The following is a 17,416-nucleotide window of genomic DNA, read 5'->3' as shown; positions in this document are numbered from 1 at the left end:
ATATAATTTTTTTAACCTAAATGTGTAGTTCTAAACAGTATCTAGTAGTTTAATTTTGCCAGGAATCTTGGATGTACGTGCATTTTTGCACATGCGTTTGTGCTATTGAGGACTGAACCCAGGACTGAACACACTGAGCTGGGTCCCAGCTAAGTTGCCAGGATGGCCTCAATCTTGTGATTTTCTGCCTCAGCCTCCCAGATAGCTGAGATTACAGGCATACAACATATGCCAGGCACCCATTTTTAAACTTTACATTATAGGGCCGGGGAGATAGCTTAGTAGAATAAGCATTTGTCTGAGTTCAATCCCCAGTACCGTGAAAAAAAATTTACAAAAAAAAAAAAAAGAAAAAAAAATTTACATTAAAAATAGAATGAGAGATGAATCCTTCATTGCATAATAGAATTTTACTACTATATTCATTAAATGGCCAGAGTGGACTGAAATAATGGGACATCTGCTGTGTTTGCTACCTGTCCCTGCACTTTAACCAAATGGTCTGCCATGCTCTGTTGGAGCTGCCAAAGACAGTTGCAGTGGGTGGAGATAGATACGGTGCTTGGCTTTGAAACCGGATTTCTCAGTGTCTCTGTATCGTGCATCATCCTGATATGCTTACGCTGATAGGAAGTGTTAGTGTGTATGTAGCAAATACATATGATAGAGCTATATAAACATACATAAATATTAGGGTTCTAACTTAAGAAATACTTGAGTCATCTGAAACATTGGATGTTATAGACATAATATTTCTTTTTCAGGTAAAACTTCCACCAATGATGGAAATCATAACTGCCGAGCAGCTGATGGAATACTTAGGTCAGTGTTGAAGAGTGGATGATTTTATACTTCTTTCAAAATGAACAAAAGTTTTCAAAGCTGACACATTACCCTGTCTCACCTTTCTGAAGTGATATTATAGTTTAAATTGTTAGTTGAAAATGTTTACAAGGATGTAGGCATTGCTGGGTGTTATAGCCTTCTCCTCAACAACAAAATTCCGTGCTATAAGGAAGGAGACTGAGTGTATGCAGAGAACAAGGTATGTGTTAATTCCTGTGAACTGCAGAAGGGAGAAGGCACAGAAACTGACACTGCGTGGAGCTGGTATTTAAAAGGATTGAAGGGAGAATAAGAGACTGGGAAGAAAGTCATGTACAGGGACGTCCCTGGGACGAAAGGGATCATCATGTATATTGGAGACGCACCAGTGAACTAAATTCAAATCAAAACAAAAAGCTCTATTAGGTGGACTTGAATTTAAGATGAAAGTAGTGGGCTGGACGTCCCTGTGATGAAAGGGATGATATGAAAGGGACAATATACACAGCTGTAACTCTGTTGAACATGTACAAGGCTTTCCTACCATGTCCAAGGCCCTGAGTTTGATCCCCAGCACCATCAGATAGCAAGTGACCAAGGAGGTGATTTAGGACAGTGCTTTCGAAAGTTTGATTTGTGAAACTTTGCCAATTTATGAAATAGTAATCATTGGTCTGTAGTAGAGTAGCAGTTTATTATAGGCTGTAAGGCATTTATAGTTACATTGACTAGTAAATGCACTGTTTAGTTCATCCGCAATGTTTTTCTTTTTCTTTTTGAAACAGCATCTCACTAAGCAGTTCAGGCTGGCCTTAAGCTCACTTTGTAGCCCAATCTGGCCTCAAACTGAAAACAACTTTCCTGCCTCAGCCTCACAAGTACTAGGATTACAGGTGTGGGCACCCCATGCCCAGCTGTCTGTAGTGTTTTTCATGACCAAAAAGTATTTTTTTCCTATGGCAGGAATTGAACCCAGGGCCTTAGCACTGAACTATATCTCCAGTCATTTTTAAACTTATTTTTTAAAATTTCAAGACAGGGCCTTTGTCAGTGGCCCAGAAGGCTGGGCTCCAATTTGGCATCTTCGGCCTCAAATACACTGGGGTTACAGGCGAGTCACACCAGGCTGGAAGAGTCTCCTTGGTGAGGGAACTGATGTGCTTTTTGCTCTGTTTCTTTTTGTTTTGATTTTAATTTAGTTCACTGGTGCGTCTCCAGTATACACGTTAATCCCTTTATCACAGGGATGTCCCTGTACATGACTTCCTTCCTAGTCTCTTATCCTCCCTTCAACCCTTCTTCCCCTCCTTATTTACAAAAGCTTTGTTTTTGTTCTTTTCTTGCTTTGTTTTTGAAACAGTGTGGTAAACTAAGCATTTATGTATTCATTCTGTTACCAAACAAATATTTTCACCGGCTGATAGCTCGTTGCCCCTGTTCCCAACAACCGGCTGGTTCTGTTTTCTCTCCGTGAGGTGGAGGCTGGCTGGGTGGAGTCAGCCCTGGGGGGAGCACACCGCACCGCACGTAGGAAGGCCCTTACAGCCGTGACCTTACTCCTGGCCGTGGACCTTACACCTCGGTGGATGCTTCTCAGCATTGCACTGAGATCGCCAGCCATTCCTTTTATCCTCCTGTAATTGGCTTAGTGACTCATGAACTTGGGGATTTCTGAAATCTGTGTCACAGGGAAGGCTGCCATGCTTGCTCCTTTTGAGGCAAAGTCGGTGTGACTCCAAGGAGTGTGCAGAGGCAGAAAGGAGCTCAGCGTTACTGGCCAGGCGGCTGTTAGGGGACTTTGACATCTGCTGTGAGTGAGCTGGGAACCAGTACAGGGTTGATTTTAAAATTAGTGCCTGTTTTCAGTACATTATGATCATATTTGTTGTGAAGAGTTAGTACATACATACACATAACATAATTTTTTTTTAATTTTATTTATTTATTTGTGTGTGTGTGTGTGTGTGTGTGTGGCCAGCTCAGCCCACCAGGGGGCTGGCTGGCATGTGGTGCTGTGGGATTGAACCGCGGTCCCTGTGTTTTGCTTAGCTTGTTCCAAGTAGGTGCTTTAGACCGCTGAGCCATCTCACCAGCCCCAAAGAGTTTCCTAGACCAGGTTTTTTTGTTTTGTTTTGTTTTGTTTTGTTTTGTGGAACCGGGGATTGAACTCAGATCCTTGCGTTTGTCAGTCAAGCGCTTATCCTACTGAGCCATCTCCCCAGCCCCAACATAACATAATTTTTTGGAGGGAGGTTTTTTGTTTCATTGTTTGAGACAGAGGCTCACTGTGTAGTTGAGGCTGGCTTGAGCTCAGCTCTGTAGCCCTGGTACCTTTGAATTTATACTGATCCTCCCGCCTCAGCCTCCCACCTGCTGGGATTACAGATGTGCGCCACCAAACATGCTGCATCTTAATTCTTTTACATCTCCTCCCCTTCCTTCTTGCGCCCTGCCTCTCTTTTTTTTCTGTTACCTATCTTTTATTTTGCTTTCTATTTATGTTCCAGGTTTCTCATATAAGAGAAACCATGCGATATTTAAGCTTGTGTGGCTTATTGCACTTGACCTAATAATGGTCTCCACCTGCCTCCATCTTCCCACAAATGGCTCAAGTTTATCCTTCTTTATGGCAGAGTAGTATTCCTTGTGTAGAATACCACAATTTGGGTGATTTTTTTTTTCCTTTTTTGGTGGAGCCAGGGATTGAACTCAGGCCCTTGCTCTTGCCAGGGAAGCGCTTATTCCACTGAGCCTTCTCCCCGGCCCCTAGCCATCTCTCCAGCCCCTCACATTTTCTTTATCCATTCATCTGTTGATGGAGTATAGGCTGCTTCTAAAACTTAGGTATTCCAAATTGTGCTAACCGTGCTATAAACATGGGTGTGCGTCTGTCACCGTAATGCGATACGATGTCCTTAACTCAGGAAGACACCCAAAGGGGTAGCTGGGCCAGATGGGATCTCAGTTTTCAGGTTTTAGGGTTTTCTTTTTTTAACACTGCCTTCTTTGGTTTTGGTTTTGGTTTTGGTTTTGGTTTTGGTTTTGTTTATTTGGTATAGGGCCTTGCTATAGCTGGGACTCATAGTGATCCTCCTGTCTCAGCTTCCCCAGTGCTTAGATTACAGGTGTGAGCCACTCTGCTCAGTTCTGGTGGCTGGCACAGCATGCAGTACCACAGATCGAACCTGGCTCCTGTGCTTGCTATGCAGGTGATTAGACCACCAGCTATCGCCCCAGCCCTCTATTTATAGTTTAGGTGGTGTTGTGGTTGTTGTTGTTGTTGTTGTTGTTGTTGTTGTTGTTGTTTTGCAGTACCAGGGATTGAACTCATGACCTTGTGCTTATTCTACTGAGCTATCTCCCTGGGCCCTTATTTTTAGCTTTTGAGAAATCTCTATACAGACTTACATTGTGGTTGTAGTAATTTGCATTCCTGCCAGCAATATTAAAGGGTTCTGGACTCTTCCAAGTATTGGTTGCTATTTGATTTCATGATGATAGCCATTTTTCTGGAGTAGGATAGATTCTTGGTGTTTTAATTTGCATTTCTCCAAAAGCCAAAGATGTGGAACTTTTTTTTTTTTTTTTTTTTTTTTGGTGGGGGGACCTTTTTTCATGTATTTATTGGCCATTTATATTTCTTGTCCTGAAAAGTATCTACTCATTTCAGTTGCTCATTTTGGGGCTGACTCTTTTATTGAGGGGATCTGATATTTTTTAATACTATTCAAAAAATGTCTGTAGTCTAAATATTATTCCTTGCCTGAGGAACAGATGGCAAAATGGTGTGTGTGTGTGTGTGTGTGTGTGTGTGTGTGAGAGAGAGAGAGAGAGAGAGACAGAGACAGAGACAGAGACAGAGACAGACAGACAGACAGGGCCTCACTCGCTATACAGTTCAGGCTAGCCTTGAGATCACTTGGTAGCTCAAGCTGGTCCTGAACATGCAGCGATCCTCCTGCCTCAGCCTCCCAAATGCTGGGACTGCAGGCATGCTTTCCTGTTTTGCAGGTTGTCCTCACTCTGTTGGCTGTGCAGAGGCTTTTTGATTTGATGTGATCCCATTTGTTAGTTCTTGGTGATAGCTCTTGTGCAGTGGGGTTCAGAAAGTCCTTGGTTACATCAGTATCTCCGAGAGTTTTACCTATTTTATCTTCTGGCAGATGGTGTCTCTAGTTCAATATTTAGGTCTTTGATCCTTTTTTATTTAATTTAGTATTTGGTGAGAGATACAGATGTAGATTCATTCTTCTGCGTGTGGACCCATTTTCCCAGCACCATTTGTTAAATAGGCTGTCTTTGTTCTGGTCATTTTGGGGTCCTTTTGTCAACGATCAGAGAGCTGACCCTTATCCTCTGTTCTGCTCCGTTGATCCACATGTCTAGATTTTGTTTTTCTTGTTGTTGGCAGTACCATGCTGCTTGCATCACTGTAGCTTTGTAATGTAATTTCAAATCCAGGGTTGTGATGCTTCCTGTTTGTTCTTGTTGTCCAGGACTGCTTTTGCCCTCTGGTCTCTGGTTCCATGTGGATTTTAGGATTTTCTCTAATTCTATGAGGACCTTGGTAATTTGAATGAGAGTGCGCAAAGTCTGTCAGTTTTGGAAGTACAGTATAGCCATTTGGGCCATATTGGTTCTGCTACATAGGCAGGAATGGGGACTCTCTCTCCATTTCTGATATGCCATGAGAGGGTTTGTGCTCAGAGGGCTGACGTCTAGCTGGGAGTGTAACAAGAATTCAGTGGTTGTTATATTGCAATTCTTCTTTATTGCTGTGCAGCCCAACCCACGGTGGTCCCCCTGCCTCAGCATCCCCAGTGCTGGGATCACAGGCACGCACCACCACGCCTGGCCTGTTTTTAGAGGAATGAAGAATGAAATGCTTTAAGAATGATACTTTAAGAACAGTACACTGGCATGTTGGTTAATTTGGAGGAGAGAAGAAATGATATAGTTCAGGTTGTGATGTATTTATCAGTAGAAAAAAAGAACTTTTCAAAGAAAAGAGTCACAAGGCCTTGCTATTAACAGGACAGTCCAGATAAATAGAAATCAAGAAACAACTTGATACCCATATTAGGCCCAGTAATGGAAGAAAGGGTTTGGCAATAGTTAAGTTTATCCCAGATGAACATTTAAACATTTGAAAAAGATATAATTCCATCAAGTTTATGTGAAGTTAAAATGCACTGATACTGGCCACTTGTAGTATCACATTTATATTCCTTTTAATTTATTTATTTATTTATTTATTTATTTATTTATTTATTTTTGTGGTACCAGGGATTGGACTCATGACCCTGCACTCGCCAGGCAGGGGCTTATTTTACTGAGCTATCTCCTCAGCTCCACATTTATATTCAAAAGATGAACTACTTTTATAGAAGTTCAAAATCAAAGCACTCTGGGAAGCTGAGGCAAGAGGATCACAAGTTCAAGTCAGTTTGGACAATTTAGCAACTTAGAATTCATCTCAAAAATCAGACAATGCTGCCAGGCCCAGTGATACACACCTGTAATCCCAGTGTGTTCAAGGCCAGCCTGGACTACATAGTAAGATCCCATCTCAAGAAAAACAAAAACACAAAACAAAAGCAAAAATTCATGTGGGGAGCTGGGAACATAGGTCAGGGGTGTACATCACGCTTAGCAATGTGCAAGGCCCTGGGGTATATAGTTCTGTGCTCCGGGGGCGGGGGGTGCGTGTAACTGGTAGATAGACTGAAAAGCGAGACCTGAAGGGACTGAGTGTAGACGGAGCACGGGAAGACAAATGGACAGAGGACAGGAGACCCCGGGGAGTAGAGGTTGGAGACGCATGCCTGTAGCCCCGGCATTCCACGAGGCTGAGGGATGAAGACTGTGATTTTGAGATCACCATGAGTTGAAGGGCAGCCTGAGCTGCTTAGCAAGACCCTGTCTCAAAAAAATAAAAATCCATCCATCCATCCAGGCCCTGGGGAGGCCTTTGTGGGAGGCTGTTTGCCCAACAGTGAGAGCAAGCCTTTTAGAGCTCTCAGTGATCCAAACAGCCCGCTGCGGTACCTGTGCCTTAGGTTCACCGCCACTGAGAGGAAGGCCCCAAACATGATACCCAACTTGGAGAGCGAAACAGAAAACTGAAAGACATCATGCTCTTTTACAAGCAGCTGAACTATTAGTGTGTCAGGATTTCTGATGGTCCCGTCACATTACTACTTCAGCCTTGTCACCACTGTGGATATAAATCATACTTTATCGATCGTCTTCTAAGCTGCTCGTATGATATGATTTTTTTTCAGGGTCAGGGATTGATTCCAGGGCTTGTACGTGGGAGGCAGGGCGCTGTCCCTGGGCGCCGTCCCCAGCCGTGGCTGCTCTTTCATCTGTGCTCCTCTCTGAAGAGCTGGGAGTTGAACCTGTGCCCTGTGCACACTCGGAAGTGCTGTGCCTCTGCGCTCAGCCCTGACCGCTCCTCAGCTGTCTCCATCATTGTCCCCAGAGGATGGCTTGGTCCCACTCCCTCCTCATCGTCTGCGTGTTTTTCACCACCATGTCAGGACATTTCTAAGCTCCACGGCTTTATCAGTGTCTTTTTTTCAAAATCATTGGGTATTTAAGGGTTTATTACATTTATTTTATTTTTTTTTATTTATTTTTATTTATTACATTTATTTATTGTGTGTGTGTGTGGCCAGCTCAGCCCACCAGGGGGCGGGGCTGGCTGGCATGCGGTGCTGGGGATCGAACCGCGGTCCCTGTGCTTTGCCAAGCTTGTTTCAAGTAGGTGCTTTAGACCACTGAGCCATCTCTCCAGCCCGGTTTATTACATTTATGTTATGCATTATCGTTATCTTTTTCTGTAGTAGCTAAACAAAATTAATAGTGGGGTTTTTTTTCATCTTTTATTTATGCATTTATTTGGTACATGGTTTTGCTACACAGCTCAGATGTTAGTGATCCTCCTGTCTTAGCCTCCCAGCACTGGGATTGAGGTGTGCGCCACCACACCCAGTTTTGGTGACAGGCTCAGCATGGGGCCAGCACAGCATGTAGTGCCAGGAATTGAACCTGGGTCCTTGTGCTCACCAGGCAGGTGCTTAATAGTGTTCTTTTTTTTTTTTTTTTTTGGTGGAACTGGGGATTGAACTCAGGCCCTTGTACTTGCCAGGGAAGTGCTTATCCGCTGAGCCATCTCCCCAGCCCCCTCTTTTTTTTTTTCAATAGTGTTCTTAAGAGTAAATTTTATATTCTGCTTTTTGTTTTGCCTCTTTTTTTTTTTTTTTAGGGATAGGTTCTTGCTGTATAGGTCAGCCTTGAGCTCACTCTGTAGCCCAGGCTGGCCTCAGACTCACAGCAGTCCTCCTGCCTCGGCCTCCTGAGTGCTGGGATTACAGACCTGGTTTATATCCCTTTTATTTTAATCCAACACTAAACATAGTGATTTTAAGAAATTTTTAATTGAAATGGTATTTTTTGACTAGGTGCAGATACAAAAATATAGTGACTGCTACTGCCAAGTGCTGCCAGGCTCATAAACACATCACGGTGCATCCTTGTCCACCTTACCAGCTGAGGTGACACTGATTCAGGACACTGAGGCAGCCACCACAGCACACCCAAAGACACTCATGAAAGAGGACTTCAAGAACGCCTGCAGAATTTTATGATGAAAATCAGTATCATAATCACACTTTCAAGGTAGCTATAACTCCTCAACGTCAAATCAAATGCTGAGTCCACAGGAGAATTTCCCTGTCTCCAACATAACTGTTACTTTCCAGTGTTCAAATCTAGACCCAGACATCTTGCAGAATTCCTGGTTCTGAAATCACCAGTGGCATCCTGCAGTTTCTGTCCCATGCCTTCTCCTAGTGGTTGTAGACTTAAAGACAGGTCACATTCTGTTCAGTTTTTCAACAGAGCAGTTTAAGCCATGTAAATCCTGTTTCTTAGATGAGTAAATTAGACCTGTTTGGATTTAAAAAAAAAAAAGGAACGCCTGTAGAGGACAACAAGAAGTGTGTTTAAAATGAGGGCAGTGTTGTGAGAGGCATTAATGACAATGTGTAGTACTTTTTATTTTTTACATTTAGATTATTCACCATATTTTACTGTATTTATTTATTTATTTATTTATTTATTTATTTATTTATTGGCTGGCAGAACCAGGGATTGAACTCAGGCCCTTGCACTTGCTAGAGAAGCGCTTATTCTACTGAGCCATATCCTTGGCCCCTCACCATATTTTAAAAGTATGAATAGGAGGGGGTTAGGATCATTGAGGTCTAATTATGAGGCCACTTACCTTGGTTAAACTATTCTTTTACTTCAAGACCCTTTCGTGCCAGACATGGTGGTGCACAGCTATGATCCCAGCACCAAGGGGTGAGGCACGGGGATCTCTGGGCAGCCTCGGCTGAACTATGCAGGGAGACGTCTGCAGAAACAAAGCAAGCCAAGCCGTTGGGGACCTCAGGAAAGAAGCTGCTCCCGAGTCCTTCCCAGCATTTGTTCTGCTCTTGGTGTTTGCACTCAAGTATGCTGGAGGGCATGCGGGGTCACTTGGTGCTCTGTCAGACAGGGCTCTGCGTCCTGACCGGACAGCTGTGCCCTCGGGAGGGTGTGCGGGGTCCTGTACTAAATAGGCACCTAAGCAGAATGGTGATCTTCAAATACAGCACTTGTATTCTCAATTACTTAAATACATAATGCTCAAAAGAGCATAGTTTTCAAAGTTAATTTTTTTTCAAAGTTAACTGTTATTCAGAACCTTGTGGAGCCTGATGCGCTCACTTGTAATCCAATGTTAGTATATGTGCTGCCGAAGCGAGCACTCTCGCTTGTAATCCTAGCACTCAAAGCGAAGGCAGAAGGAGTGGCACAAGTTTGGTGCCAGGCTAGGGTATATAGTGAAAGCCTATCTCTAAACCAAACCCCAAAACAAACTGCCATCAACACAAGATGTATGTGTTGACACACCTAATAATCTCAGCACAGCACTTGTGCTGGGGCAGGAGGATCACAAGTTTGAGCCTACTCTGAGCAAATGTAGTAATTTAGACTCTTGTCTCAAAAAAGGGTGGAGGATGTAGCTCAGTGGTGCAGTGTTTGCCTGACAAGCACAAGGTCCTCAGTTTGATTCCTGGTACCCCCCCGAAAAATTAATTGGGGGCCTGCCAGTTAATTCAGTTATTTTTAAGCACCTGCTCATGCAAATGCAGTCAGGCACAGGATACTGAGGTTTGATCCCCACCTCCACATGCCTTACCAGACCTGCCCTTAAGGCAACCTGACCCATGTAAAAAAAAAAAAAAAAAAAATACCAGTCTCAAAAAAAGAAAAAAACCAAAGTTACATACATGCATATATTATATATATGGGTCTCACTACAGTGATGCCAGTGAAACACAGATACTAAAAAATCGAGCAGGTATGGTGGCAATCACCTGATTTCCAGCACCGGGGAAGCTCAGGTAGGAGGATTGCTGTGAGTTCAGGACCAGCCTAGGCTATGTAGTAAGTTCAAGGCCAGCCTGGACAACAGCTTGTCTCAGAAAAAGCAGTTGGGCTTTGCTTTTCTTTCAGTCTGTCTGTCTTCAGATTTTGAGACTGAACCAAGTGCTCAGTGATAGCCCTAGCCTTCATTTTAAGACAGGCTTTTTCGTGCTAAGTTGTCTAGGCCGGGCTCTTAACTCACAGCCCTCCTATGTCAGCCTCCTAGAGGGCTGGAATCACAGTTGTGCAACACCATACCTGGCTAAATTACCATTTTTTTTTTAAATTTTTATTTATTTAACATTTATTTATTTGTGTGTGTGTGGCCAGCTCAGCCCACCAGGGGGCGGGGTTGGCTGGCATGTGGTGCTGGGGGATCGAATCGCAGTCCCTGTGCTTTGCTAAGCTTGTTCCAAGTAGGTGCTTTAGACCACTGAGCCATCTCACCAGCCCCCATTTTTTTTAAAGGCAAAGATATTTTGACTTTTTAGAATTGCAAACTTTTAGAGTAATGATGGTACCACTGTTGGGAGGTAATTGGGGAAATAACTACACTATGAATAGCACTAAGCTGGCTCCGCCTTTGGGAGCCAGCTTTATATCTACTAACACAGAAGATGTCCGCGTGTACTGAAAAGGTCAGAAGCATCCTGGTGTGTATGTGGAAGTCATGTGCGAGCTGATGGCGAATGGTTAACCTAGATTTTCTCTGGGTAGAGTCAAGGGGTCAACTTTCTATGTCACTTGTTGGTACAGTGCTGAAAAATTTATAATTAAAAACTCTTGCTTTACAAGCCATAAAGAAGCTTTTAAGGCCAACCAAATAGCTCAGTGGGTTAAAGCGCCTGCAAGCAGGTGCAGGGGCTGGGGGGTTCCATCCCTGGGTCTGCCATGCTGGCCCTGCCATGCAGGTCCCACCCCCGGGACGCACTGAAACTACAATTGAGACTGGGTGTGGGAGCATGCTCTTGTAATCCCAGCTCTTGGGACCTGTAAACAGGAGGATCACTATGAGTCTGATCTAGTAGTGAGACCCTGAACACCCTGTAGACCCTTCCCTAAAATACAAAAATAAATAAAAATAATAATAATATTGGGGCCAGGGAGATGGCTCAGTAAAATAAGCACTTCCCTGGCAAGCACAAGGGCCTGAGTTCAATCCCCACTTCTGCCAAATACTAATAATACTAATAATACTAATACTAATAATAACAACAATAATAAAGCAATTTCACAATTTCTTTTCACAGGTGATTACATGCTTGATGCAAAGCCAAAAGAAATTTCAGAAATTCAGCGTTTAAATTATGAACAGGTAATAGACATGATCTTTATTGTATTAAATAATTGTGTTAGTGTATATATTTTTCTCTATAGTGGCTTTAAAACTTTTTCTGTTTGGGGGAGGGGATTTGAGATGGGGTTTTGTCATGTACTTCATTTGATACAGGGTCTCGCTAAGCAGCTCGGACTCAGTGATCCTCCCGTCTCAGTCTCCCCAGCACAGGATTACAGGAGTACACCACCACACCCAGTTTCAGGGCTGGCACAGCATGCCGTACCAGGGACTGCACCCAGGTCCTCGCGCTTGCTACGCAGGTGCTTAGACTGCCCATCTCCCCGGCCTTTGCTGTGTGCTTCCTGCTGCCCTTGTACTCCCTGTGCAGCCCAGGCTGATCCAGAACTAACAGCAACCCATCCTCCTAAATGCTAGGATTATAGGTGTACACCACCACACCCTGCTAAACTTTGTCTATAAAGGACTAGATAGTAAATATTTTAGGCTGGTGACATAGTTCAATGGCGTAAGTGCCTGCCTGGCGAGCCCAAGGTCCTGAATTCAAGTCGTAGTACCAACCCCCCCCCCAAAAAAAAATCAGAGTATAAATATTTTAGTTTTTCAGGTCACATGTTATTAGTCTCTGCTACATATTCTTTGAGGTATTTGCTTATTTGTGGTATTTTTGGGGGGAAGTTGAGGCAGAGTCTTACTATATAATCCAGATTGGCCTTGAACTTGTGGCAATCCTCCTGCCTCAGCCTCCCAAGTACCAGGGTTATAGGTAGGAATCATCAGTCACTGCACAAGCCAGACATTTTGAATTCCTGTTTTCTGTGAATACCTGTGCTGCTCAGGGTGGTATGTGTGTGCAGAGGCCAGCCTGCAGGTCTTGCCCTGCAGGTCTCCCTCCCTCCCGCCCTCCCGTTAGCTCTTTCAGGTTAGTAAATTCGATGGAACATGAAGCATGGATGGAGCAGAGAATCCCGTTTTCCCGTTGTGCCCACAGTCAAACTGACACACCCCTGCCCTCCAAGTACACCGTGTGCATAGCGCTCATCCTGGCTGTTGTGCTGCTGAGTTGTACCTGTCACAGTGGATCTAGCACATCCTACTGCGTGATTGCAGTACTCCCATTTGTCCCCACCTCCCCCTAGCCCCTGGCAGCCACTTATCTCTGAGTTCTGCCATTTCCTCTCTCTCTCTCTCTCTCTCTCTCTCTCTCTTTCTCTCTCTCTTTCTCTCCCCCCCCCCCAGCTTGCTAAGTGCTAGGAATTATATCTAGCTCTCTTAATCATCTTTAATTGTGCTGGTTCCTAGCATTAACTGTGTTCATGGTGTCATCTAATAGATCTCCAGAACTTCATTTTGCAAAACTAAATTCTTGTACCTGTCAAGACAGTCCCTTCCCTTCTCTCTCAAGCCTGAAGACGCCACCACGCTACTTTCTGCTCTGCGTTGGGCTGCCCGGGCAGCCCACAGACGCGGAGCGTGCTGTGCGTGTGCTTCTGTGAGCAGCTCGTCTCACTCAGCGCACCGACCGCGGGCTCCATCCACAGCCGCGTGCCGTAGGGTTGCTGTCTTTTCTCACGCTGAGTAGAGCTCTGTGGTGTGCACGTCTGCTCTGCGCGCGTCAGTGGCCTTCGGGCTCCTTCCATTGCTCTCCCTTTTCCCATGAAGTCCACCTGGTCTCAAACTTGACCTCCACCCCGCCGCAGCCTGAGTGCAGGTGTTGTAGGCGTGCCTGGAGAGCCACTTCTTGCCTGTTGTGCATAATGGATGGAGTTGGAGAAGCATCTTTTCAAGACCCCAGGGCCAGCAAGATAGCTCAGTGGATTAAGCGTCTGCACAGGCAAGCGCAGGGACCATGATTTGATTCCAGCACCACATGCCACACAGCCCTGCCCCTGGGCATGCTGAGCGAGTCCCTGAGTCCAGGCATGGTGGTGCACACCTGTAATCCCAGCACTGGGGAGGCTGAAAACAGGAGGATCACTATGAGTCCAAGCTGTGTAGTGCGACCCTGTACCAAATACATAAATTAAAAAAAAAAAAAAAAAAGACCCTGTGTGCAGTCATTTCAATGTACACCCAGAAGTGGAAAAGGCCTTCCTTACTCCTTGGCATTAGAGACTTCTGGCTTCAGGCTTCTCAATCTGAGTAGATCCTTGGTCTCTGCCACTCTGCACATCCCCACTCTGCTCTGGTTTTCCTGATAATGGTTAACGTGTGTCCACAGGTTTCTCCCAATGATGTAAGAACAAAACCTTTGTTTTATTCATTGTTATATCTGTGGAACTCAGATTAGTGCCTGACTCAGAGCAGATACCTAATAGTAAACATCTTCTTTTTTTTTTTTTTTTTTTTTTTAATGGTAAACATCTTCTGAAGGATGAAATTCGATGACATTTTAATTTAAGAGACAGGGTCTGGCCATTGCCCAGACTGGCCTGAAGCCCTGAGCATTCTCCCGCGTCAGCCTTGAGCCGGAGGGCGCCACCCATCTGGGTGTGCGGTTGCGCCTGTCTTGCTTTCCTGAGCTGACTCCTGCCCTTTTGTCTTCAGAACATGAGTGATGCCATGGCAATCCTGCACAAACTACAGACAGGCCTGGATGTGAACGTGAAGTTCACTGGCGTCCGAGTGTTTGAGTACACACCAGAGTGTGTAGTGTTTGACCTGCTCGACATTCCTTTGTATCACGGGTGGCTGGTGGACCCCCAGGTGAGTAGAATTGAAGTTACATAAACGCAAATGCAAGAAAGTAGGCTAATTCACAAATTAAACTAAATTCATATTTTCGGACACTTGTTTTGTGTGCCTTGACCTGGAGTTAGCCAGACCCTGAAATCGAGAGTCATCTCCCAGTTCCCCACATTGGCCCTAGAGTTCTGACCCCAGCTGCAAAGAGTTAGGGTCCAAGGAGGATGAAAAGTCCACCAGAAATTACTCTCACTGTCCCCACCAAGGGCCAGTTCACCAACTGAGTGAGGTTCCTGGAAGTGCCCGGAGTCATTTTCCACTTAAAAGGCCTTCTAGAATCCAGCAAAGCTGTCACTCAGCACTGTAGTTTATCCCAGGAAAAGGATGCATGTTATGATTAACCGAGGGGTATCCAGGAGGCTCCATAGGAGAAACCCTGGGGTCCTGAGGACATGTCGCCCTCTTAGAATTGGTGTGTGACATCCCAGAGGTTGCCAGTTCTAGAACTCACTTAGCTTTCAGTGTTCAGCTTTTTGCTTTTTTTTTTTTTTTTTTTGTATTGGGCGTGGGACCTAGCGCCTTTGCACTAAGCTATTTCCCAGCCCATTGTACTTTTTATTCTGCGATGTAGTCCTGCTAAATTGCCCGGGCTGTGGGGATAACAGGTGAAGTCCATCAAACATGACCCCTACATAGCTTTTGAGTCACCCGTCATTGACTTATGAAGCACTGCCCAGTCCCCATCACTGTGCCTGTGTGTTTCTAAACATGCAGTGACCCCTCGAATCTTCTAGCCTAGCATTACAAGTTTCGCCTGTTGGCAGAAGCCTAGGGCCCTGGTCTGAAGTAGATGACATACCCAAGGATAACTGATGAAAACCCGAGCAAGAGACTGTTCTACGAAGGTGTGGGCAACATTAAGGGAAAAGAGGAAGGGGTGGTGAAGCATCCCACAGTTAGGGACAGCCAGAAGCTCTGCTGCCCTGAACTCTGAAGAGACAAAGTAAGTCAGCAGTTAGCAGAAGCCAGCAAGACCAGTGTGTGGGGCTGTGGCCAGCAAGGGAGAGGAGAGCAGCGCCTGCCTGGACTCCGCACGTACCCGGGTGAGGCGCCACAAGCCCAGCATCGCATCCTGGATCCCTGCAGCGTACAGCCTGTGTGCAGCCACCTCCTAGGAGCCCCGCCTGTGACCACGGGAGGCTTCGGGGAACATCCAGACACAAGCCACAACACCCACCTTCACTCTCTTCTTAACACCTCACAACCATTAATCTTTGCTTTGCTTTTAAAAAATTACATTGGCCAGGTCTTGCCGATAGTGAGAGCAGGAGGTCCGGGTGCTCCACCCACAGAGGAGGGCCTCTTCCTAGAGTGAGAGGGGCCGGAAAGGTGGCAGGGATGGACGCTTTGTGCGGCTGGCTTCCTGTGTTCCCTTCGTTTGTCTTCTCTGCTCTGGTACTATTTTAGTATTATTGTAGCTCCTGTACATGTTTTTTAAAGTAAAGTAAAATAAGGTTATTTAATTCTATTTGTAATAAATATTATTTATTTGTAGTGTTTAAAAGTTTAAAAAAGACAACAGCTATTGGCTCTCAAATTTATTGTTTTATGGCATGAGATGAAGACTTAATTTTTTTTTAATTTTCATTTTGAAACAATTGTGAGTCTACATGCAATTTTAGCTTGAAAGCTTTTATTAACTGTCCCACTTCCCTAAGTGGCCTCCTGACTGCGAGCAGCAGGTAGGAGCACGGAAGTGCAGGGGGAGAGAGTGGTGAGAGCCGGCCGGGAGGAACACTGTAGAGGGCAAGCTGCGGTGTGTGTGCGCAGGGCCTGGTGTGTCTTGGAGGTAGTATGTTTAGCCTGATTTAAGCCTTGTGCAGTGTATGCACACGTTGACTATTACATGTTTCCCCATGAATATACGCAGTGTTATGTATTAGTTAAAAATAAATCTAGGGGCCAGGGAGATGGCTCAGTGGAATAAGCGCTTCCCTGGCAAGCGCAACGGCCTGAGTTCAATCCCCAGTTCCGCCAAAAAATAAATAAATAAATAAATAAATCTAAGTTGGGCCTGGTGGCACATGCCTGTAATCCCAGCACTCAGGAAGCTGAGGCAGGAGGATCACTGAAAGTTTGAGACCAGCCTGGGCTACAGAGTGAGCTCAAGGCCAGCCTGAGCTGCACTGCAAGACCCTATCTCAAAAAGACAATCAATCCATCAGTTTTAAAAATAAAAGCGTGGATAATTGTACCTAGATTAACTGAAACTGTGGAAAGCATGACCACAGACTGGGCTGCTCAGTGGTCGAGCAGTTGCCTGGCCATCTGCTGTGCCCTGGGCTTGGCGTCCTGTAGCACAGACAGAAAGACAGTGAAGACTATGATCCTCAGGCCGGGTTAAAGGCAGTAATCAAAAGGCAACTGGTGTGATGGTACTAGTACTAGAAGCAATAGACTAAGTCGAGAAGCATTACTAATGATGTTGCGTTTCCCAAGAAGATCGTCATTTTAAATATGTATATGCCAAAACACTGCACCAGGGAAGAGACAGCCCATGGCCACTTCATCCCTTGGACACACAGGCACTGCCACACCAAATAAAGATCAGCTTTTGACACTGAAAAACATATCATGTATGTGTTTAACAGCATAAACTACAACTACGTAGGCACATCAGGTGCAGTAAAACTCAGCTGCAACTCCACCTGCCACTCAGAAGGCGTGCAGGAGGATTGAAAGTTAGACGCCAACCCGGAAAACTTCGCAACCGGACAAGACCCTATCTCAAAATAAAAACAAAAAAGGGTGGATGTGGAATTCAGTATGAATCCCAGCACCACAAAAAGAAAGGAAGGAGGCACTGAGAGAGCTAGGAAGGCAGACTGCTTAGTCAGTCTGGTGTATATAAATAGATGATCAGGAGGGCTGGCTGAGTAGCTCAGCGGATTAAAGTGCCTGCAAGCAGGCGCAGGGGCCCAGTTCGATCCCTGGGCCTGTCGCGCCAGCCCCGCCCCAGGGGCCTGCTGAGACCACAGTTGAGCCCCACACGCACCTGTAATCCCAGCTCTTGGGAGACTGTAAACAGGAGAATCACTACGAGTCTGATCTAGTAGTGAGACCCTGAAC

The 17,416-nt window shown here is 45.1% G+C and overlaps 1 protein-coding gene across 1 annotated transcript in view; it reads left to right on the top strand.

The window, feature by feature from the left end:
- The window catches only part of Mindy2 (MINDY lysine 48 deubiquitinase 2), a 62,308-nt gene that overhangs the window by 12,626 nt on the left and 32,266 nt on the right, over window positions 1-17,416 (top strand). Inside the window, exons 4-6 of the mRNA XM_023712659.1 lie at window positions 765-822; window positions 11,556-11,620; window positions 14,150-14,308. Of these exons, the coding sequence (XP_023568427.1) occupies window positions 765-822; window positions 11,556-11,620; window positions 14,150-14,308 (282 nt within the window). The remainder of the gene's footprint in view (window positions 1-764; window positions 823-11,555; window positions 11,621-14,149; window positions 14,309-17,416) is intronic.

This window comes from Octodon degus, unplaced genomic scaffold, assembly GCF_000260255.1.
Source record: "Octodon degus isolate 3935 unplaced genomic scaffold, OctDeg1.0 scaffold00026, whole genome shotgun sequence".
Taxonomy (NCBI): Eukaryota; Metazoa; Chordata; class Mammalia; order Rodentia; family Octodontidae; genus Octodon; species Octodon degus.
The sequence above is the reverse complement of the archived record's forward strand: the minus strand, read 5'-3'. Positions and strand labels throughout refer to the sequence as shown.